The following is a 23,923-nucleotide window of genomic DNA, read 5'->3' as shown; positions in this document are numbered from 1 at the left end:
TTGTCCATATCATAAAAAGATGGTTTATGGTTTAGACATGACACGGTACAGGATGTTGACACAACAATGAGCAGGGAGGACACAAAGGACGGTGTCGTGTCCTTCTCACACACAAGCACACAGACACACACACGCACACAGAGCAGACACACCTCTCTCTCCCTCACATACCAGTCTAAAAAAACAGGAAACCTTTCCAGTGCTGTGTAGCCACTAAGAACATGACTCATTACTGAGTACTGAGTTCAATACGGAACTAGAAAGGTAATCCAGGTTGGCCTTTCAACCGGTCTCGAACAACTCCAGTCCTTATTTAAGGCATGAGGCAGTAATAAGCTTCATCCAAGGTGTCTGTTCATTAGCAAGTTGTTTGACAGTCCAAAGGTCTGGGGGCGCGGGGGGGATATAGAACTGATGACAAGGTCAAGATTCCAGAATGGATAAGCAGTTTGGCGAAAACAGTCAAACAACAACAAATCATTCTCTTAAAAGATGTTGGTAAACACAGGCTGGTGAAAGAGGGGGGGGGGGGGGGAGCACACGCAAGTTCGTCAACTGTAGATTAGTAGAACTCAGAAGTGGCCCCTCCCTCTACCCCGCCCGCGGCTCTGTCCGCGGCCCCGCCCTCGGCCCCTGGCGCTGCTGAGGTGTCCCGCAGAGCGCCGCAGCTTCTTCCTCTCCTGGTGGTGGTCTCTCTCCGCCTCCTGCTGCCTCTGCTGCTGCTCAGACTGGGGGGGGGGGGGGGGGGAGTCTCAGGGTCAAACTAGATTGGACAGTTCAATTTATACATTGTAGCCTACCTGCAGCTCAATTGGACAATGTTCAGTGTGCCCCACTTCTACTTAAACAGCTGACTGAGTCACCCACTTCACACAGGAAACTCAATGTGGTACATAAACAAAGTTATCAACATTCTCCCTCTTGGTATCCCAGTGTAGACTGGAACCAATCGGAGGAAGATAGGGCCCGACAGGAACAAACAAATGGGCCTTGGGGAGGTGTTGTGTCATGACTGTGTCACTGACCTTCTTGAGGGTGAATGTGACCTGTTTGCTCCCCACCGCCGTGTCAGCCATGCTCACGGTGCCCGAGGACTCCTCCAGCTTCAGGCGGTCCTCCAGAGAAGCCCTGGAAGTGGGACACAGCAAGAGGACTTTGGAGTAACACACACTTCTCCTCCCTATTTGGCCCCAGACAGTTGACATGTAACCGAATGTGACCTGTGCTTTGCCTACACCTGTCTATGATGACGTCAGACTCATTTTGGGATGGGCTGCCTCTCTCTGCTCAGCCCACTAAGGTATTTTGTAAGTTAGGTCTTTCTTTAAGAAGAATCAGAAGGGCCAACAATGAATCAAATCCAGGGACACGCAAGCACACCAATAGTCCTCTACACCAAGCTCTGAACTGCTGAACTCTGTCGTCATTTCCTATTCAATGTGGTAGTCTGTGAATGGTGAATCTGCATCCAGACACAGAGCCAAGATAGTATTTCTAACTTCCTCTACGTGATTTGGATGTGGTGTAATACTATGACATGTCAGTATTCTCTTACTTCTGCAGCTTCTGTTTCCTGGAGACATCCCTGAAGCTGCGGAACTCCTCACCGGCCTTGATCTGAAAGAACCGGGGCTGACTCTGGGATGTCTTCCCCTGGCCCTGACCCTGGTTCTGGTCCTGGTCCACCAAAGTGGTGTTGCGGTCCTGCTGCTTCCTATTCTGACGTCTGCGATCGCGTGCCTCCATCCACAGTAGGTGCTTCTGCTCCCTCAGCTCATCCACCCAGCCCTTGTCGTCGTCCGAGCTCTCGTCCGAGCTGGCTTGGCCCTCAGGCTCGTCCTCCCCCCGCTCCACCGCCTGAAAGAGAAGGTTTGAGGGATAAGGGAAGAGAGGGATGAGGGAAGAGAAGGATGTGGGGAGGGAAGGGAAGAGAGGGAGACGAGCTCTACAGACAGCTTGTACCTCACACTCAAATTCCAGTAGTACGTGAAAGGACGTATGACCACTCATGGGGCTTGGTTCAGACTCCCGGTGCATACATGTAAATGAGAGCTGCAGTATGTCATGGCGCAGCGTGGCGTCTCACCTGCTCTGCGTCGGTGGCCTGCTGGGCCAGGAGACGAAGCTTCTTCCTCCTGTTCTGGCCCACCTTGGAGACGATGGGGTTGAGCAGGCGGAACTCCTCGCTCTGCTCGTCCACCTGGTAGTCGGGGTTCTCGAACATCACTTGGAAACGGTTGTCGCCAAGGATGCTTGGTACAACCTGAGGGTGGGGGGACAATGATGGTTTTTCAGTTGTTTCTTATTTAAAGTCCTTAAGATGACAGAACGTTATAACGTTGTACTTAGTGAGGAGGACAGAATCTCTGTCTTATTTGTTACATTTTCATTTATTCGAAATACAGAGACAGAGAGATACAGAGAGAGAGGGAGATACAGAGCGAGAGAGACAGAGAGAGAACATGGATCCTTCACCTTTCCCTTTTTCTTGCGGGCGGCCAGTTCCGCCTCATTGTCTCCCTCCTCCATTAGCTTAAGGGCCAGGTCCTTGTTCACCTTGGGTAGAGTCTGTCATAAGGGATACGTCATTAGTCCTGGTGGTGTATCGTATTTGGGTACTCTGAGGATCAGGGTAAGTGATTCTTCACAAAGGGTAAGTGCGAAATGATGGGGACAGTTTTGACTGGCACACTACTACTTCAAAAGTGCTTGGCGGAGAATCGTAAATGCTATATTTGTATGATGATGGTTTGATTCTGTCTTGAGAAACATGGGAAAAGAGTTGCTGCTTAAAAGTCATTTTCGAGATATCTTACCTTGACCTGTACTCTCTGGACCCGGGACTCTTCAATCTTCTGACGGATCTTATCCTTGCGGTACTCCTCGTATGCAAACGGGTTGGTCATAGTCTTCACCTGGTAGCACCAACAACACAGGTCAGAACTTACAGACCAGCCTGACACAAATGCTCAAACATGCTCAAATGCACTGCACAGCAACAATGACAAAACAGCAGCACTGCCAGTCATACACACACAAACCTTATGGTAAAGCCTGATGTCCATGAAGAAGCCATGCATGTAGGCCCTCAGGAGAGAAGACCCCACCAGATGTGATAGACCTGGGAAAACACAGGGATTAGTCACCAAGACACTCACTACTGGCTCAACATATGTTTGGGATAAGGTTGGAAGAAGAAAAGTGAACTTTCAAATGTATAGTTCATAAAATAGTTCATTCAAGTTTGAAATGTTTTTGTTTGTGTTTTTTTTACTTTGGCAAGGACATTACAATCATGATTTGGCAACCTTTGCAGAAAACATGCTGATAAAAAAATGTCAAATACTGGGACATACTCGCCTAGCCACTATTGTGGGAAAGTTCACCTACGGATTGAATACACTTAGCTAGCATGTCATGTATCGAGCTGTTTGCTGTTAATGCACCAGTACACTAACCTTTGGCTAAGGTGAAGATAAGAGAGAAGATTGAGAAGACATTACAGACCTCTTACACAACATAATGTAAAAACTGAGGAAGACCCATGGCTCCCGGGTCTACTTCACTTGTATGGAATGTGTGGGGGTGGCTGAATGAAGGAGCCGTGGACTTGTGTCTGTGTGTAGCTATACGTGTGTGCATGAGTGCAAATGAGTGACTGAGCGCATGTGTTTGGAAGTGTGCGTGCAACAGCATTCTAGAGAGAGAAAAAAAGATCCTTCTCTTGAAATCTCCATCTTTCCAGCCAACTGCCTTCCTGTTACATAACAGGGGCCATATTACACAGCTGCAGGGAGCTCCCCTCGTGCCCCCGTCCGCCTCATCCCACCCCTTTTATTCCCCCTCAACCAACCGCCTTTCTCCTCTTCTTGTCATTCGATCTTTGTACTGCTGACCCCACATTCCTCTTTCCTTTCAACCCTTCCAGTACTTGCCAGCCCTTGCACTGCCCCCCCCTCTGCCCCCAACATCTCTCAATCTGTCCTCTTTCAACCGTCTGGAGGAAACACTAGGTAAGTGGTGCCTCCACCCCCAACTGGCCCACATATGAGTCCTAACGTCTCAAGTGATTACTGTAGATCTTCCTGATTTGAGTACTCAATGATCACCAAACGGGCTACTTTCTGAGGAGAGGGTTTCCGATGGCTTTGGACACAGCATGTGTTTAAATTCTCAAGTGATGTAGGCCTGGTTTTCCCCAAAGAAACCGACTGGCAAATGCAAAAATAACTGTTTGTGTTTGTTAGATTTGTGACATGACACTGCTTGTGTAGCCCTAGCATGAATGTAGAACTGATATCGCCATAACACCGGCATAAAAAGTGGCGTACTTCCAATGCCTGCAATCTCCACTGCCTGAAACTAAACAAAAGGGAGATTTGTCCCTGAACAGTGTGGTGTTGTCCAAGGAGGGAAGGAAAAAGGGAAAGAGAGGAGAGGGAGTGAGGCCCCTCCAGAGCTGCAGGGGGCTCTCACCCAGGTTCTCCAGGTCCTTGCGGGTCACAAACTTGTAGTCGTCATACACGGTACTTTCCGGACTCTCCTCCAGCTCCTCTGTCAGGTTGTCGAGGAACGAGCACCAGCGAGGTGCTGGTCCCAGCGCCTGCCGCAGGACAAACAAACTGTTTCATCCCCATGTACATCATTGTTGCACACACGAGAGAACAATACACTGTTTTGACACTTTACTGTAGGGCCATTTATTGAGGTGGAATGAGGCAAATACAGTCAAATGTTTTCACTATAAAATTGTTCATTGTGCAAAGTGCAAACTCATATAACCCCAATCTTCATGTTTGTAACCGTGGAGATAACAACACTTACACCCCTCCTGAGGGTCATGCCGCCCTGAGCTTCTGTGCAGTAACAATCCTTAGGAACCTCCACCCTGAACTGTGTTCCACTGTCCCCCAGGAACCTCCACCCTGAACTGTGTTCCACTGTCCCTCAGGAACCTCCACCCTGAACTGTGTTCCACTGTCCCTCAGGAACCTCCACCCTGAACTGTGTTCCACTGTCCCCCAGGAACCTCCACCCTGAACTGTGTTCCACTGTCCCTCAGGAACCTCCACCCTGAACTGTGTTCCACTGTCCCTCAGGAACCTCCACCCTGAACTGTGTTCCACTGTCCCTCAGGAACCTCCACCCTGAACTGTGTTCCACTGTCCCTCAGGAACCTCCACCCTGAACTGTGTTCCACTGTCCCCCAGGAACCTCCACCCTGAACTGTGTTCCACTGTCCCTCAGGAACCTCCACCCTGAACTGTGTTCCACTGTCCCCCAGGAACCTCCACCCTGAACTGTGTTCCACTGTCCCTCAGGAACCTCCACCCTGAACTGTGTTCCACTGCAGGTCTCTGGGGCATGCACGCTCACACAGCAAACATCCTGCCGCTCACTGGTGGGTCATTACCATGGACGATGTAAAACTTTGAAACTCACCGGGATATAGAAGGTATTCATCTTGGGGTCCTCGTTGGCTGTGAAAAGCATCCCTGTGAGTTTAGGACAAAATTAAGACGTTAGTGAATAAGATGTGCTTGAATTATAGAATAACGCCATAAAATACAGAATCAATTGTCTTGTTTTAAGTCAAGCAAGAACTGTCCCAAAAGCAATATACATTAGGTAGGTCAAGAGCAATCTGTTTGTATATAGTGAGCAACAGAGGAGCATACAGTAATACATTATACAGTATACTCAGTCGCAAATTAGGCTCTTCCTACGACTCTGGTATCATGTTTAAAAGATACCATAGAGGTAGTGAAGGATAGGCCTTCTTGAAAGTCATGATTCCCCCTACTGGTAAGACAGGGGAAATGGCACAATTCAAGGATGTGAGTCTAGCACAAAAAAAAATGTAACCTCAAAAAGTAGTGTCATTTCAGTTACTCATCATGATCTGATACAGCACACATACAGCTTTTTTTGTTTTGTTTTCACACACATAGAATTGGCCTTAAATGCCCTTAAAAAACCATAGGTGTTGCATGTGAGTTATCAGAAATGCCGACCTGAGTTGGGGTAGATGCACACGTCGTTGATGTTGCTCTGGGGCTCAATGGAGGAGAACACTTTTCCCTGGGTGGGGGGAACACGAGACACAAGCACACTTGATTTATTACTCCTTTCTTTTTTTCAAGGCAGTGTGGTCGCTTTTTCTTTCAAATATTGAACTGCTCCACAGAAAGATTGAAAACAGATTTGAGCACCCTAGTTGCCCAGCTGACTGGAAATGAATTTGGCAGCAGAAATGTCATGTTACCGTGTCAGTGTTCCAGATCTTGATGATCTTGGAGTCTGCGGACAACACCAGGTCTAAGTGGTCTTGGAAGTTGAGGGATTTGATGGGCAGGCCGTAGTAGTGGTCCTTTACCAGCAGAGGGCGATTGGAGCGCAGGTCATACAGAAGTACCTGAGTTTGTGACAAAGACATTAAAACCTGATTTACTTGAATCAATAAATAATAACAAGATGACTCTCAGTGTTTAGTTTGTTATGGTCTTCTACACAAAGCTGAATGTGCTTAGAAATGATCTTTAGAAATAATTCACCAGTCCAAATATTGCCTTTATAATATTTCAGATGTTAGTTTTTAGCCAACCTGTCCAGTGCTGGTGCCCACTGCCATAGTAAGAGAGCCATTGAATTTCAGCGCGCTCACAGATGGTAAACCTTCCACCCTGAATAATATAAAAATTAGGTCAGAAACAAAAGGCAACTGGCAATATTCCTAGAGAGAATGTATGTGTGTGTAACATGCTCACATTATATGAAAAGGTTTACAGTAGTTCACGTTGCAGACCAGTGGCTACATTCAATGTAACTTATATAGTGTAGATTTAACGAAAATAAAAGCAGTCCAAAAAACTTGACATTATAACATTTCCGTCTGAAATTCTGATGTATTGGTCGACTACAGCCTGTGTTTGTGTACATACTCTGTTCCCTCTGCCACACTGCTCAGGGCGCAGTCCAGCAGCCCCACACGGTTCCTCACCCGAGGGTCCCAGCATTCCACTTTCCCCTGGCGACAACAAATCAGGAAGTAAACTAGGGACTACATTGGCGTTTAGGATGAACAGCTATTTTTTACTGGAATCCAATTGACATAAAACTCATTCCAGTATGATGTGGAGCCAACAAGTCGACAAAAAAGTCAGTTTGTAACGCAACATTGCAGGCCAAAATGCATCATCATGTCAACCCAGACTGTCTCATAGAGGACACACTACCCACCTCGGTTGTTCCTGTGGCTAACAGCTGATGGACAGGGTTGATGTCGCACACATTGTGCTCCCTACCAACAAAAAACTAAAGGTCAATTGACATGTGAGTCACACACAAAGGCGGCTAGAAGAAGCCATCTCCTCTGAACTAATCAACCAACCGTGCAGTACAGGGCTACTCACACAGCATCAGTCTGCAGGGAGCTGAGAAACCTGCCCTGCTCCAGATTCAGTCTGAACACCTCCGAACTGGAAGAGGACAAAGAGAGCTGTTCTCACTACAGGATACCGTGGCAATAAATAGGCAATAAAAATAGATTTAAAATGGGATAATCTCAACGTGACAAATCCCTCAGGTCAATTAAAGACAAGAGTCGTAGACTTAGCTAAAACATAATTTAGTTTAATACATGTTTGCTACCATATCTTAACAGAAAACCCAGACTTGACCTAAGATGTTAAGTTATTTTATGGCCTAATCAAATAATCAAATGGCTTCTTACCTCGCCCCAACTAAATAAAGGTCGCAGGAGGGGTAGTGGTAAGAAAAGTCCCTTCCAAACTTGGGTATGCGGGTCTTGTAGTAATGGCCGTGCTGGGAATGGAACTCCACATATCGGTTGCAGTGTAGAAACACCAGCTATACAGACATTCAAACAACAAAGGACAGACACAATTTAATTCCTATTCACTGCTAAACATGTATAAACAACTCAAATGTTTCCAGTTTTTTATGGCATTGGGGCTTTTCCCATTGGCTTGCAACCGAGATATCTTATGTCTGTGACCCTAACAGATAGTTAAGCCTGCCAGGATGGTTTCTGCATACCTTGGAGTAGTCCTCGGAGAGGATATCGAAGGCAACGACTGTTGAAAGAAGTAAAATACGGGTGAGGACATCATGTCACAACATCACTGATTCGTTACTGCACTTTCAGATGGGTGTAAAGGACAGTTTGATGTGGTAATGAAGGGAGGGAGCTGTAAGACATTGCAGTGTTTCTTCTTTGTTGTTCGCCGCCCCGCCACAGCTAAATATCAGAAATAGGGCTGTAAAAAAGGCAGTCTATCAGCAGTGACTGTTAGAGTGCATGTCGGAGAATAGCACAGACACACGCTTCACACTGCAGTTGAGATTGCGTGTGTGCGTCCTTGAGAACATCATTTAAGCCTGTTATTGTATTAGTTTAAGTTAACTGTTGATTTTTGTTGTTTGTATTCTTCACCTGCTAGCTAAATTGCACGTCTGTTGATTCGATAGCGATCATGCCCTTGCTCACGTTTGTATTTTAGGTGCATTAATATGCTGAAGTAGTTCTAAATAAAAGAGGATTTATTTTTATTATTTGCTAGAGAATGCTTAGCCTATCAAGATCAAATGAAGCAGACAGTGCACATGCTTTCGAGTGGCCTACCTTAATCGATAGGCTAGGCAACTGACAATTTACAATAAGTTGTTACGTCAATTCTTAATTGGCATCATTTATGCCATTTAGAACATACTTTGAGTGGAAGGTGTCTTTAAGTAGCCTAACCTTATTGCATTCGGGGAAATAGGATGAAAATATGTGCCGTTTGACATTATCCTATTGACTATTACATTAACCTGCCCCGAAATATAGGGTTAGAACTTTGTTTCGGCAGGGGGTGGGGGTTGTCCGTACAGACCTGCCCCCACTGCTAAAAAAAAATCCTAAAGGAAACACTGCATTGTGCGTGCTCCAACCCTGGAAAATGGGATCAAACAAAGGGCACTGGGTTGTCATCAAACTGCCTTATTAAACTGAAATCAGATAGAATGAAGAACCTCAAACCAGACACTCACTTCTCAATAGAAGATTATTTCACTGGGGAGCTGAGACACTGTATGAAATGTTAACATTGGAGAGCTGTATTCAACTCCCAGAGGAGGATACTACATTTAGTATAACAATACATACTTACAGATACAGATATCAGCACTGTACATTCTTTTAAATATTGTGATGCTTACCATCCGAGTCGAGACAACGCTCAAACTTCAAGGATAACTGGAAAGTATCATAGCAGCGGATCCGTGGTTTGTATGTTCCTGAATTGTCATTGATTGGAAAAGATGGAACTTATTTTCAGGATTTGGTATATTACAAGCAGTTAAAAACGCTGTTTGATCAAGAAGAACCTCTCAGTCAAGATGCCCCCCTTGTCTGTGTCTATAGATGATGGCAGCATGTGTCCAAATCACCTGAACACGATAACCCCTACAAGTACATATACATCTATTGATTTTCTCACCTGCAGCAAGTATGAACTGCCCATCCCTTGACACTTTGATGGAGGTGCACACCGTGGGCATGTCGAAGTCCTGGATGAGCTCAATCCTGCGCTGAATGTCTGAGGTATTCAAAGCGGAGAGGGTGAGTATTTACAACATAGGCTACAGTCTAAAGACCAGTAACTGTTAATAGACTACATCAAGTTGGGTATGCTATAGAAAAAAACTATATCAAAACTCACCAACATCCTTCTTCTGTAATGCCCTCTTCTTCCGATCTGAAAGCCACTGCAGGACATGAATTAAGTTTAACATTATTAGCTGCCCGATTCCTGTCAACATGCGCCCACGTCCCCCATTATGAAGAAGTATCAAAACGAAGGGATGTTCTTAGTTATACATTCAGTTAATTCACTGCATAGGCATAGTACCTACAGAGCAATGTAGCATTTTGGGATGGCTTGATAATCCTCAACTGTGTCAACACTATGCATGTTTTGTAACGCTAACCCTAAAACTAAACCAAACGTATTAGACATATTACACCATGCCTTAAGGAGACTACCACAATAAATAGCCATCAAGTTAGCAAGACTCTTCTTTGAATTATAGCTAGCTAGCACTTGTATATAACTGGCGAGCAACTAGAAAGCAAAGTCTTCTTACCTCAGGAAGAGATTTGCCGTGGCTTAAATTATAAATCTTCACATCATTTACACTGGATATCTGCATTTTAGAGGCCGGTACAGACACTGTTCTCTCATAACATTGATATTACAAACCTAGCTAGTTACAGTGACCACAGATTAGTTTCAAGCTCCACGTTTTTACGTTGCCGTGTGACAACAGGAAAAGAGGGTTTGTAGAACAATGTTCGTGTAGACAAAGTTCCTGAAAAAATGTTCCGCCATAAAACACATTGACTGCACGTCGCCACTATCAGAGCCTGTTTAAGGACATTCTCTGCAACTATACTTTTAGTCTAGGACTGTGGTGCCTAGGCTTTATACTAAATAGTATGTATGGTTTTGGGACGCACCCTCGTGTATTAAAAATATTCTACTGTATGTACATACATGCAACACATTGTGTGTGGTGGGTTTTTATTTAGTCACTCACTGTCCCAGCCTTAGGTTTCATACCTTTGGATCTGATCATTGGGTCAAGACTCAATAGTTGTAATGTTAACATACCCTTAATTTGGGCTGGAATCCCACTTGGGTCCCAGTTCGTGTTCTGTTCTGTTCCAGTTCGTGTTCTGTTCCATCTACGTGGTCTAATTATCCCATTTACAGTTTGGCCTGTAGGCTTACCCTTTGTAACTTTTGCTGTCCACTTGCTATCATAATATCACCTACGATAATTGTCTATAAAAAATGTTTTTAAAAGGCGCCGGTTGCACTGCAGATAGGCGTAGAGGATGTTCTGGCCTGCATCTGCTAATATCTGGAATCTAGCTCTACATTTGCAAGGACTTTTATTCAATGACGAACCATCTACATAGCTTGTTAATAAACTTGTCACCGTTAACTTCAACTCGTTAGGCTATAGGATTAATTTCAGTTTCAGTTATGATTATACTTGAAAAATAAAATAAACGTAACCGTTTATGGCAGTTTAGACTTCGAGCAGCAAGTGCTGTCCTTCACACACTCAGCAACATTCATTCATCCTCAATAACCACTACAGGAGGAGAGTGAGAAACCTGAGCAGATGCTGCTGAATAAGCAATGCCTCTGACTGTTTATGTAAATTATTTTGCGCACCTGACCGGCTCGGTGATGTAGGCTAACAATGCTCACCCAGTATTTGTTTCTTATTTGGATGTCTTTCTGTTCTCCATGTCCCTTAGCTTCTCTCCGGACATCGATTTGTTTGGGTAGCCGAATTAGGAGTGATTGGATGCTTTAACAAAGAGTAAGAACTATTTTCAGATTTCTGACTGTCTTATCAAGTGTCTGATTTGTTCAGTTTACTTAATATAGGACTAATTTTAACCTAGGATGATGATTATTTAAACAAGTGGTAAAATCACAGCGTTTAACGTAATTAATGCTCATTGTTTTGAATCGATAGTAGGGCCTAGGCTATTTATTTTATTATTGACTGTTCTGTTTATGGGTGACTGGACTCGTCCATGTAAACTGATGGAAATTTAAATTTGCTTCTCGAGTCAAAATTAAAAGAAAATTTCACAAATTACATTTATATGGCCTAGAATGTGGGTTTGAACAATTACTGAAATTACAGAAGTTATACAGTCGCTGCCTAGGTTAAGTGGGGTCTTGTCATTGAGTTGGTATCTTTATTTATAGGTCTACTGTGTATTCATCAACAGTTTATTTCATAACTTTATTTCTTAAGTTGTTTTGGAGGATTTGGACGGAGTTCCCACATGTAAGGCTAAGAGGGGCACCAGCAGGGCTCTGACGAGTCATGACGGACTTCTGGTTGATATCTGTTCCACTGGACAAGACCAGCTTTCAGAGTCTGGAAAAACTCAAAAACACTGTGGCCAAAACTAATTTGGCTTCCAGTTTCAAGTTCCCCATCCCAGAGTTAAAGGTAAGGAGGTTGTGTGTCTGTCCTCAATAAAGCACAATAGCTGTCAAGAGGCCAAAGCATAATATTAAGTGCTACCTCCTCCCGTTGAGCAGCTTAAAGTAATGCAGCACGCTTATAATATGTCATTGGCGGGACATAGGGGTAAGTTACAGGCAAACAGCAAAAGTATTGTTGCTCCGTTCATAATTGTTAATTACATTTGTTCATATGATAAATTGCTATCCCCAGGTGACCTTCAAGTTTGTAGGCTAAAGCACAGCAGTTGGTGTGATCAGATGAAATTCGAGAAGTGTGAGAGATAACAATATGACCGAGATTTACATAAGAACAACAGCACTGGTTTCTTGTGGAGTGGCTTAAGGCCTGTCCTGCTTTAGCTACCCCTGCTGTTGGCTATTATCCAAGCTGTCCCTGCCATAAAAGTGGTAAAGTAGAGGGTCTTACACAGGCATCTAATCCAGATACCTATGCAATATAATCCAGTCCACAAATTATACTTCAGCATATACCATTTTGAAAGTCAAAAGCCTATATTACATCAGACAAAACGTCACCCAAAAGAAGATGTGCAGTATTTGGGATGGTTCATCTCACGGGAGTTCTGGTCTCACTTGTGGATAGGATGTACTGTACTGCACAGGTAGTGAGGGTGTTTGGTTGCCTTCTCTGATGAAGTGCTGGGCTCAGGTTGCTCCCTTCAAGAGGTAGCTAGGAGGCTTTCAGCAAATTTCCATTTGACCCATTTGTTTCACCATGATCGATATGCCAATACCAATTTTCAAATCCCAATTGTCTGTGGTGATACTGCTGTACTGTTCCATCTCTCTGGAACTCTGGCAAACTGTTAAAGTTGACAAGTGCACTTTTGCACTTTCATGTAACACAGTGTATCCTTTCACTGTGTGCCATTGAGGGCGTGTGGTCATGGGAAGCTACTGGCTTGTTGGTTTATTCAGAACAGAGACTTGTCAGACAAGAAGTGTCTGCTCACTTTTTAGTTTACAATAATTGTCTTTGGTTTTTTAATTCAGTTTCACTTTCACTCGCATCATTTGACATTAGTCAAAGTAATTGTATCATTGTACATTGTAAACTTCCACAGGTTGGTACATTGGATATCCTCCTTGGTGTGTCTGATGAGCTTTCCAGACTGGACACCCAAGCTGAAAGGTAAACAGGGCCATTTAAGCAGAGCCTAAGCACATAATATCTTTGTAGTCTACTTGGATTATTATTTAAAAAACATGAATAAAAAAACTAAAAAAACTTTGTAATTTTTCTCATTATCACCATTAGTGACTGTCTTTCAGTTAAACCGTCTCACAAACAGATATTTAGTTAATTTAGAATTTGTATTTGCTACTCTACACTTCACTGTAACATACTCTGTAACCTTGTACGTGTGTAACCTTACTGGCATGATGGGTAAACCACAATTATTTCCCTCACTTAAAGGCTAGTAGTAGTATACCGTCTCAGTCATCATTAATTCATGTTTAGGTTTTGCTGAAGCTTATTTCCCTTGCTTCCTAATTCAGTGGCCTTTACTTGAGCCTGCGAGTCTGAAGTGTTTTGCTAGGAACACTTTACTTTGTCAGTGTGCTCATTAGTTTGAGGCTTTAGGGAGGAACTGCGGAAGAAAGTAAGTAAACTGAAGACATAACAAGTTGCCACCAAAACCTGAGGACACAGTGAACACTGTCTGTAGTCTGTAGTTACATTTTCCACCCTATGTAGGCTTTAAATTGGTATTTCTGTTCATTGAAAGTACATGAATATTGTTTTAAGTTTATTGGTAGAAATACCAATGTTCACAAGGCAAGAAGATTTGATTGGTAAATAAGGACAACCAACTATTTTGATTCTTTTTCATTTTTTAATGTGTTGTCCATCAGCTCTCCCTCAGGGCCCCTCAAAGGCTTCAATAAAGACATCAGGTTTCCATGGATCATATGAATAGAATAGTGATCCATAGATTATATTTGAATATCGATGTTCTGAATAAATAAATTAACAGGTTTTCCATGTACTTTTAAGTGTCATTTACATGTTTATACAGGGTTGCATTTAACCCTTCATCATGCCCAATCATCATCTTGTGATCGTTTCCTCCTCCCAGTGTAAAGGAGAGTACGTGTCATTACTGAAGGTGTTGTGGTGGGAAGTTTATTCACTCATGTCCTTGTCTCCTCTCCTTGTGTCCATCAGTGTTATGCGCAAGACATCCCAGTGTATGGCACAGGTTATGGATCAGTTCAGTGACAAAGTGCTGGAGAATGCCCTGGCCAATGGAGGTAGGCTTATTCCCAGGTGATGTAAGAAAGTGAAGATAGAAGTCAGGTATGTGTCTGGAGAGAGACGCTGATTAGAAATAGGAACTCATCAGCTAAGAGGACGATTGTTTCCGGTACCTTACACACACAGATACACACACACACACACACAGATACATGTCTAACCTGTCCTGTACACACACATATACACCTTGTGCACACCAATTTTCTCCAACGTACTTGTTTAGCCTCTGGATTGGGTTACGTAGACATTTGCAACATAGTGCCATTAACAAATTACAAACGACAGCACTCACAGTATGACTAAAACAAATACATGGTATTCCAGCTTGTTACATTATACAACTAGGATTAGTCTTTTGTACTTTTTAAAATGCTGGTCGTTACTTACTCTTTTGCTCTTAAATTGTGTTTCTGTAGATACAATAGATAGCACATGCAAGCTGTTGCACTGATAGTGATAGTGCTGGAGCAAAATTTGTCAGCACATCAATTAAGCTACCTAAGCAGAATATAAAGTAGTCTACTCTACATGGTCTTCAGATGTTGTTGTGTGTTACCTATGCCATATTTGAGAACATAGTTCAGATCGGAATTATTTAAGTTAATTATATACCACAACATTCAGTTTAGAACTCACGTTTAGTTTCAAAGCTGTACAATGTTCTCAGATTATATATTTTTCCTCTCATCAGACCACAGGAGCCATCAAAAAGTCCCCCTGTCTCCCTTGAAAGCCTACTTCCAGGCCTTGCTGGGTATTGGTGTCTAGTGTCCAGTGTTTGGTTGCTGTGTTTTCAGGAAATTTACTTTACTGTAACTATTTTACTGTGCAGCGTGTAGAAGAGCGTTGTGCGCTTCTAATGTTTCAACTTCACAACTGCACAACTGCACTTTTCATTTGTAGTTTTGCACCAGTGTGTGGCTTATGCATGTATGTGCATCTGTGTGTGTGTTTGTGTTTGTGTGAACTTGACTGACACAGACACCTGTATCACCCGTGTTTCTGTGTTTGGTCTCTAAATCATCACAAAGGCTTTTGCCCCAAAATAGGTTTCCTGTTTTAACTCATGGGTAAGTTTTGTTTTCTTCCTGGGTGTCTCATCAGTGGATCTGGTGAGTTATGTGACAAAGTTCCAGTGGGACAGAGCCAAATACCCCACTGCCCTGCCTCTCAAGAGCCTGGCAGACATCCTTTCCAAGGTAGTAGAAGGAAACTTGCATATTATATAAAGTTTACTATGTAAATTCCACATCTATCATGATGTCAACATTGAAATACATGTATTGGTAATTGATGGCAGAGGCAGAACTATGCTATGCTAGTATTGCAAAGAATAGTGTGTGTGCTTGTGGATTTGTGTGTATGTCTGTCTCTGTGTGTTAGCAAGTAACTCAGGTAGAGACAGAACTGAAATCTCGGTCTGGGGCATATTGCAACGTAAAAGCCAGTCTGGACTGCCTTGAGCGCAAAGCAGAGTGAGTAATTTCAAACTTTGATATTATGTGTAAAATGACAAATGATGTACCAGAAAATGAGGTAAAGGCACATTGCTATATACTTCGCTGCTGGTTTAAACATGTTTTCATTTGGATGAATAAGACTGACCAGATAATATACCCAGACTTCAACATTCAAAAAAACATGAAATGTGTTTGCCCTTCCTACCAGCATGTTGGTTTTCCTCTCTCCCTAGTTACAGAATGACTCATTACATTTGACTGACTGTCCACAGTACAAACAGTGTTGTTGCTCTGAGGCAAAATTAGTTGCTGGGCAACAGGGAGAATTATAGCCTCGTGTAGAAGTGTAGTTAAAGATGGCAGGTGAGATTGCCTAGCCAAAAAATGAGGCCCCTCCCAAAACAATCTGCCAGAAAATGTTTTGCAGTACGTTATTCTGATACATTCTGCTTCACCCCTAATAAGATGGCAAATTATCCACCATTTGCATCTTCTCCGGTAGAGGTGGTCTCCAAATACGCACACTGACAGACATTTTGAGGAGAGAGGACCTGGTGGACTCAGAGTATCTCACTACTCTGCTGGTGGTGGTGACCAGGTCAGCAGCATCACACAGTCTCCGGTGAAGAACTCATTTTCATATCATGACACTTTGTGCCCCGAGGCAGAACACATAATAAAGTAATGAATATGTATCTCAAAACAAATGGGATTGCAAGGTACAGTATTACAGGCAAAGAAAGTACTACAGGATTAAACCTTTCTTAAGAATATGAAGTAATAATCTTATTTCAATATCTTACTTAATGGAAGCTGGATGTGTGTGTGTGTGTGTGTGTGTTTGTGTTCCACTGGTACAGAGGGAACTATGTGCAATGGGAGAGGACCTATGAATCCTTGTCAGAATTTGTGGTGCCTCGATCCAGCAGGTATTGTCAACATTTTGTTCCTCGCTACATGTTGTCATCCAATAAATCAGTTTGACTTTATCTGATTTGTCTTGAAAGAACTGTCTCATTTAAGCAATGTAGAACACTGGCTAAAGACAAAATATTTCACCTTCGTTCATTGGAGGTGTGAAATTTACTTTGGAGTGTTTTATTGATGTTCAGTATCACAACAGAGAGAGAGGGTGAGAGAAAGAGAGAGGCAGAGAGACTATCGACTGGAATTCTGTATCTATTGGTGGTGCAGCAGAAGTAGTAGTAAGATCAATATCACACTGGTCGCATACACAAGACAAACTATACTGTAAACAAACACAGAAGCCCATGCAAGATCACCCATCTTGCATTCCCCATATGGGGAAGGAACAACTGTCTAACTACAGTAAGACAAGACCGTACATTTGATACATTTTGTATGTGGCAATGAGAAGCAGAGTGGCACTCTGCTCGAAGGTCAGACTAACCGCAAGGATAATGTTACTGGGAAAAGTAAGAGTCACTGGCTGTGGTAGTAACAGCCTTTCCCCGTCCATTGTCCTGTGGTTCACACTGACCACGAGACCAAGACCGCAAGTCTTGGTCTTGGAGTTACAGATGCGCTAAGTTGCTAGTCTTTTGATCCTGAATAAGTTAACTTTGAACTTCCTTTATACTTTTAATTTGTACTGCGCACATGACAGCATTCTTCTTGAGTTGCTTCAGACTTGTTCAAAATAATGCGTTCAAAATCATGCGTTGTATGTGTCTGGGGTTAAATCCTGCATGTAATGTTCCAACAGGAAAATATTTGAGGAGGTAGAGGAAGGGATTTTCACTGTAACCCTTTTCAAGAAAGCTGTTTATGAATTCAAAGCCAAAGCCAAACAGAACAAGTAAGTGAGCTGGTTCTTACTGTCAGAAACAACAATGACAGTTTGCTTGCTTTTAACAGCATGGTATTTACATACAGTGGTTGACACAAACAATACATTATCGGGAAATGTAATTAGACCCATTTTGGTCTGGCCCAGTTAAAACCTATGTATTACAATTGCAAACCATTGCAACAATAGTCCAATAAGATTATACGTTGTTACTATGACATATGTGTCTGGCAAACAGGTTCATGGTACGGGAGTTCAGCTTTGACCAGGTGGAGCTGGAGAGACAAGAGAGGAACCGGCTTAGTGTGGACAAGAAGGAACAATATGTTAGTAGCCCAGGGCTGTGTGCGTATGTGTGTGTGTGTGTGTGTGTGTGTGTGTATGTGTGTGTGTGTGGTAGTATGTACTCAAACATGTTTGTCTACCCCAAGGGAATCTTTGTGCGTTGGCTGAAGGTAAACTTCAGTGAGGTGTTTGTTGCCTGGATCCATGTCAAAGCTCTAAGGGTATTTGTGGAATCTGTTCTCAGGTCAGTTATGCTGTAGGCAAATACTCTTGTAGTATAATGCACTCTTTTAGAATCCTTCTAAATCACTGTGTGATTGGTTACATATCCATCACTCAATCGGAATGTACAATTAATTGTATTTCTGGGCAAATGATACCCATCCAGGTATGGTCTGCCTGTTAGCTTCCAGGCCTTGCTGCTGCAGCCGGGAAAAAAACGTGCAAAGAAACTGAGGGAGGAACTGGGTTCCCTTTTCACACATCTGGACCCTGCAGCAGCGGCCAGCAAGCTTGATGTAAGAGGCCTCTCCTTTAGCAAGCTCGTCAAAATGTGAACTCAGATTAAATGTATTGATTACCTCCTCATTTCTCTTTTGCCCTGCAGGTTGGTGTTGATATCCCAGGAGTGAGTGTGGGTCAACAGGAGTACTTCTCCTACATCTGCTTTCAGATCAGCATCAAACTCGTCGACCCCAGTTAATAGCCAAGGAGGACCCTCTGAGTCTCTAAGAAGGCCCAATCACGTCAGCTGTTTGTTTGTCATAGTTCTCTTGCACTCTCTGGGCTGTTCATTGTATTTTAGCACCTGGGAGTGTGTGGAAACGGAAGTGTAGTCAAAGTTGACATTCCAACTGGAGTGAATGTTGAGCAGACGGGACAAATGTTTGTGACAATCTCATGCATCAGTATGGAGTAACAAGCGTAATTTGTAACTATCAAGAGGTCGGAAGGGGGTTTCTCCTTGCATGCAGAGAAGGTTGCATGCAAAGAAGAGGATTATGAGGGACGAACAGTTGACCTGAGGTTGAGCCTTCCAGGAGATTGTGGTCAGGCTGCATATGCACCTGAATAAAGAGTCTTCAAGCTCTCTGTATTGTCAGTAAGATACATGAAGAAGTTAATCATATTCAACATTCTGTAAATCAGTGGCTGAGGATGTAAGCAGAGTTTTATTTTCGACTTCATGGTTGTCCATTTTGTTCATGTCAAGATGGAAACAAACACAGAAGATCATGTTTAAGAACTTGGGTCCACTCCCTCTGGCTTTCCATACCTCAATGATTTTGAAAGTGTACATTTCTGCTTATGAAAGGTATTACCATAATTATTATATTGGTTGGCTTCACTTGTAAGGAGCAAATCTATGCATGTGCACTGCTGCATGTATACAATGTATTGTACCAGGTCAGGGTTTTAAAGGTTGGAGCTTATTAAAATACAGAACTGGGGTAAAGCAGTCATAAACTGTAATCTCACTCTACGTTAAAAGCTGAACCTGTTCAGTAGATTTTTTTAAACTTTTTTCGTGTCATGCTGATTTTTGTTTTTTGGGTGGTCGGCAATTAATGTGTTTTTGTATGGAAAGATGTTTGAAGTCCTTAAAATTGAAATAAAGGAAGATTACAATATTTTGTAATACTAATATAATTTCAGATAAAGGATATTGATATATATCAATATTCTTGTTTGTTGGTATTCAAGAAGTTGGACAGCATGACTAGAAGGGAATCTCGACATGAGTGTTATTTGTTATCTACAGCAGGTGGCGCGATTGCTCTTGAGGAACCATTGTCAGCCTCACATTCTTTCAGTCAAATAAATTCGCAGATTTGTTTGAATTGACGCGCTTACGTAGGATCAATATATTACGTGCATTTTGTGCAATTGTGAGTTTGGTGCAACCATACAACTTTATAATCAGTGCCATGCCACTTATATAATAGCCCAAACGCAATAATTGTGGTATGCAATTTAAAAAAGTTTGCCAGTTTGGGGAAAAAGAGAGAGCGAGAGGCCGAGTTGGGGAGAGAGACAGAAATAGATAAAGAGAGAGAGAGAGAGAGAGAGAGAGAGAGAGAGAGAGAGAGAGAGAGAGAGAGAGAGAGAGAGAGAGAGAGAGAGAGAGAGAAAGTAGGACGGAATTGCGTGGGTGGGGGCTATATCTGCGGCAGGAGCGCGAGTCCTGGTTCCATTCGCTAATGGTTTCAATAGATGAAGACTCGCTAGATTTTTCTATAGGTTTTTTATTTGACCTGCACATTTAACTTTGATGGAATATTTTATACACTCAGTGACAAGACTGATTTTCGTTTTTCTCTGATTTTGTCCAGTTACCTAACAACACCTCACAAAAGATGTGGACAGTACCTAAACCACGCTACGCGAATGGTTATAATTTGTGTTTTGAAGATGTAACCGAGATAGTCGTGAACATTGGCGGAGTCAGGGTAGTATTGCACAGTGATGTACTAAACCGTCACCCGGAAAGTCGCCTGGCAGAACTGGTGAACTGCTCCTCGCGGAATAATGATGCCATCTCCTCGCTCTGTGACGAGTACGACCCGTGTAAAAGAGAGTTCTACTTCGACAGAGATCCAGATGCGTTCAAATGTATCATAGACGTGTACTACTTTGACGAGATTCACATTAAGAGAGGAATCTGTCCCATTTGTTTCATTAAAGAGATGGAATTCTGGAAAATTGAACAAAGTTATTTGGACGAATGTTGTAAAAGTTACCTGAATGAAAAAGAAGAAGAACTAGCCGAGATTGCCAACAAAGTAAAGCTGATATTAGATGATTTAGATGGAGACCCGTCTGTATACCGCTCGGAGCGCTGTCAAAAGTTCCTGTGGAAACTAATGGAGAAACCAGAATCCTCTTTGCCTGCGCGGGTGATTGCCATCGCATCGTTCCTCTTCATCCTAGTCTCCTCAGTAGTGATGTGCATAGGGACTATTCCAGAACTCCAGGTGGAGGACGCAGAGGGGAACCTCGTAGAACACCCGACACTTGATGCCATAGAGACCGCCTGTATTGGCTGGTTCACCGTGGAGTACCTGCTGCGTCTTGCGTCCTCCCCTAACAAAATACGCTTCATGTTCTCCTTCATGAACATAATAGATTTCATGGCCATCATTCCGTTCTATGTGGTACTAACCCTTACGTCCCTCGGCACGGCTATGATGGAACTGGCCAACGTCCAGCAAGCGGTACAAGCACTTCGTATCATGCGCATCGCTCGAATCTTCAAGTTAGCCCGCCACTCCTCCGGGTTACAGACTCTCACATACGCACTGAAAAGGAGCTTCAAGGAGCTCGGGTTGCTGCTCATGTACATGGGCGTGGGGATATTCGTGTTTTCAGCTCTGGGGTACACCATGGAGCAAAGCCACCCAGAAACCCTCTTCAAGAGCATCCCACAGTCCTTCTGGTGGGCCATTATTACCATGACGACGGTGGGCTACGGAGACATCTACCCTAAAACCACTCTTGGCAAGTGTAATGCTGCCATTAGCTTCTTGTGCGGGGTGATAGCTATTGCGTTACCCATTCATCCCATCATTAACAACTTTGTCATATTTTACAACAAGCAAAAAGTGCTCGAGACCGCGGCCAAACACGAACTGGAGCTCATGGAGTTGCAGTCTGACGAAGGTGCAACGGGCAAGACCAAGAGCAAATCTGACGCAGCGGGCGCGTATGGAGAGCTCCATGACTCTGTCTCGCAGTGACTAAATCGCTTCTTGGAATGTCCATCAGTACTAGTGGTATAGCTGTATGTGTCGTCATCACTTCGTAACTAAGAAGTAGCTTATATGTAAATGTATCTTTATGGATTCCATATATTTTTGGTTTTAGTAAGCCGGGAACGCAGCGCAAAGGTCAACCGGTCACCATCAAATAAAACTTTGCATGAAATCAAAATCTACCTATCCTTTTTAATAAAGATTTTGAGGATTACATATTCAATGTTGTTCTTGTATAATGCTGCCTTTAAAAACCTTTGGTCGTAAAACATTCCCTTTGACCACCCTGGCGTTGGGCTATCCAGTTGAAGATTTATATACAGGACAAAAATAGATGAAGTAATGTCATTGTCAATACGAGAAAGCGATCACACGCATGCATGCACACACACGCAGACACGCTATTCAGCAATAATCCTTGTATACTATCAATAAGCAATTACAGACAAATCGTAGTTATAAATCAACAAAAACATTTATAAATCAGTAGCCTATAAAGATAATAAAACTTTATTATGTTTTGGGGGATTTATGATTACAACTTCTCTGTGATTGCTCTGGGATTGCATTGGAGCAATATTTACTTGAAGGCCTACTGTATAATGTATCCCACAGCCCAGAAACAGTGTTTGTGGAAGGTATCATATTAAAGTTTACAGTTGATTGAATGGTACATTGTCTTATATTATCTCATGGATTGAACATTTCAGTGAATTACAAGGCATTTGTTGAAAACAAAATATTGTTCATTATAATTAAAATAATTGCTAGAATCAATTATGTTACATATCATAATAATTTAACAGACAGTATATCAAATTTTATATTAAAGAGCGGTTAGCTGCAAGGGAAATGTAACTTGAAAGATGACTGTGCAAGGATGAAAGCAAAAATGATCTTTTAACGGACTTGAATAACTGATCCTAAACCGTTTAGCTATAAGGAGAGAGAAAGAGATCACGTGAGTGTCCATTGAGTGCCCTACCACCAAAGGTATTGATCTGTGAGAAAATGTTTTTCCCATGGGGACAACAGTTCAGTGAGTGATCTCTCTCACCCCTGCTATCTCCCCCCTTCCCCCTCTACCTTTCACTCTTCCTCCACCCACTCATTTTCCCACTTTTGATCATGTCTGCCATGTAAAACAAACAACAGATAATAGAAACTCTAAAGGCTTTACCTAATATAAACAAGGATACATTAAAATCCTATTAACATTACCGACATCAAAGCTAATAGACTAAATATACAATGATGTCAAATGTTGCATGCGCATTTACATCGTTTTATAACTGGATCAGTTTTCACGTTATTAAAGAACTGACTGTCCAGGCAAAGCAGCAGTTGACCAAGTGATGACACTTGGTCAGTATTCTGACAAGTGTCATCTAGTACTGCAGCATGGTTAGGTCTAGCCTGCCACATTGGTTTACAGGTTCCTGACAACAGCCTTAGATAATTACACACGAGACACAAGGAAAGGAGTCTGAACAGATGCATGTGTCAGGTTTTAGTCAAGATTTTAATTGCTGTCTTAGTTTAGTATAGTGAACACTTTAATAGTATGGTATCAATTTTATAATTGTTGCTTAAATATTCTCCCTAGTCCCCCTAATGATTTTATATTTGATGACCGACAGAATAAACAGTGTTCCATGTATGTGTATTCTTTACCCCTGCTACCACAGTAAAGTTTTGGTTGTCACTTTTAAAATCCACCCAAAATTATGCATAAACAAGGTTTATTCTAGTACACTGCTGTTACACCTGTTATGTCTACTGTACCACATACATCACAAAATACCTTATCCGTTTGAGTTAGGGTTGGTGTGGTCTTTAGAATTTTCTTTTGACAAACCATAACTGACCACGTAAAAAGCAATTTATTTTATATATCAAGAATGGGGCATAAAGAGACCAGCCTGCAGCATATTTAAACCTAAGAGGCTCTCCGGTGTCTGAGACAACATTTTACAATATGTAAAAGCAAATGTGAAATCTATTAAACAAAGAGACTTCTGCTGTTTTGTAGAACCTCATATATACCCTGACCTTAACTGTTTGAGCCCACATGACATGGAAATCTGGGGGGGGGGCATCAAATAACAACCCAAGCTAAGCAATGTGGTCATTTCATGATGACAGGAGGGGTCAAAAAAATGATAGGCAGGTGAATTAGTTGGAGGGTAAAATAGGGGAACAAAACACGACACGTTTTAAAAATAGTACACCCAATAACTCATGCGTCATCAAGCTTGGCAGCTGCTGCT

At 42.6% G+C, this 23,923-nt stretch overlaps 3 protein-coding genes across 5 annotated transcripts; 2 read left to right on the top strand and 1 right to left on the bottom strand.

The window, feature by feature from the left end:
* Positions 1–10,349, bottom strand: nol10 (nucleolar protein 10). The gene is made up of 21 exons (XM_084675612.1): positions 10,150–10,349; positions 9,726–9,771; positions 9,504–9,602; positions 9,223–9,300; positions 8,059–8,096; positions 7,733–7,869; positions 7,413–7,478; positions 7,240–7,300; positions 6,942–7,027; positions 6,605–6,683; positions 6,266–6,415; positions 6,015–6,081; positions 5,443–5,495; positions 4,477–4,603; positions 3,042–3,121; positions 2,817–2,915; positions 2,476–2,568; positions 2,087–2,263; positions 1,556–1,857; positions 1,026–1,128; positions 1–728 (listed from the first exon to the last, which is right to left on the bottom strand). Exons 1-21 carry the CDS (start codon positions 10,213–10,215, stop codon positions 573–575), a joined length of 2,163 nt encoding a protein of 720 aa, XP_084531738.1. The 5' UTR covers positions 10,216–10,349; the 3' UTR covers positions 1–572.
* Positions 10,350–11,919: 1,570 nt separating this feature from the next.
* Positions 11,920–19,452, top strand: atp6v1c2 (ATPase H+ transporting V1 subunit C2). 3 transcript variants are annotated; one of them, XM_084683246.1, is made up of 13 exons: positions 11,920–12,048; positions 13,151–13,218; positions 14,257–14,342; positions 15,038–15,100; positions 15,451–15,545; positions 15,730–15,821; positions 16,309–16,404; positions 16,667–16,735; positions 17,533–17,625; positions 17,855–17,942; positions 18,048–18,145; positions 18,290–18,419; positions 18,509–19,452. In XM_084683246.1, the coding sequence occupies exons 1-13, from the start codon at positions 11,920–11,922 to the stop codon at positions 18,602–18,604; spliced, it is 1,203 nt and encodes a 400-aa protein (XP_084539372.1). In that variant the 3' UTR covers positions 18,605–19,452. The 3 variants fall into 3 exon arrangements, with proteins under 3 accessions (XP_084539372.1, XP_084539374.1, XP_084539373.1); XM_084683248.1 differs by lacking the exon at positions 15,038–15,100; XM_084683247.1 differs by lacking the exon at positions 15,038–15,100 and having other exon boundaries at positions 18,290–18,451; positions 18,493–19,452.
* Positions 19,453–20,181: 729 nt separating this feature from the next.
* kcnf1b (potassium voltage-gated channel, subfamily F, member 1b) lies at positions 20,182–21,910 on the top strand. The gene has a single exon (XM_084683343.1). It carries the CDS (start codon positions 20,259–20,261, stop codon positions 21,636–21,638), a length of 1,380 nt encoding a protein of 459 aa, XP_084539469.1. The 5' UTR covers positions 20,182–20,258; the 3' UTR covers positions 21,639–21,910.
* Positions 21,911–23,923: the final 2,013 nt, after the last annotated feature.

Source organism: Hypomesus nipponensis, chromosome 3, assembly GCF_054491055.1.
Source record: "Hypomesus nipponensis isolate SF chromosome 3, ASM5449105v1, whole genome shotgun sequence".
Taxonomy (NCBI): Eukaryota; Metazoa; Chordata; class Actinopteri; order Osmeriformes; family Osmeridae; genus Hypomesus; species Hypomesus nipponensis.
Note: the sequence above shows the minus strand (reverse complement) of the source record. Positions and strands in the feature narration are given on the sequence as shown.

Bases quoted from the DNA above. Each gene is read 5' to 3' on its own strand.
- nol10 (XM_084675612.1), bottom strand. From the start codon at position 10,215: ATGCAGATATCCAGTGTAAATGATGTGAAGATTTATAATTTAAGCCAC. The intron at 7,870-8,058 runs GTATGCAGAAAC...ATGTCTGTATAG, and splicing joins TCTCCGAGGACTACTCCAAG to CTGGTGTTTCTACACTGCAA. The intron at 729-1,025 runs GTCAGTGACACA...CCCCCCCCCCAG, and splicing joins TCACATTCACCCTCAAGAAG to TCTGAGCAGCAGCAGAGGCA.
- atp6v1c2 (XM_084683246.1), top strand. From the start codon at position 11,920: ATGACGGACTTCTGGTTGATATCTGTTCCACTGGACAAGACCAGCTTT. The intron at 16,736-17,532 runs GTATTGTCAACA...ATGTTCCAACAG, and splicing joins GTGGTGCCTCGATCCAGCAG to GAAAATATTTGAGGAGGTAG. The intron at 18,420-18,508 runs GTAAGAGGCCTC...TTTGCCCTGCAG, and splicing joins CAGCGGCCAGCAAGCTTGAT to GTTGGTGTTGATATCCCAGG.
- kcnf1b (XM_084683343.1), top strand. From the start codon at position 20,259: ATGTGGACAGTACCTAAACCACGCTACGCGAATGGTTATAATTTGTGT.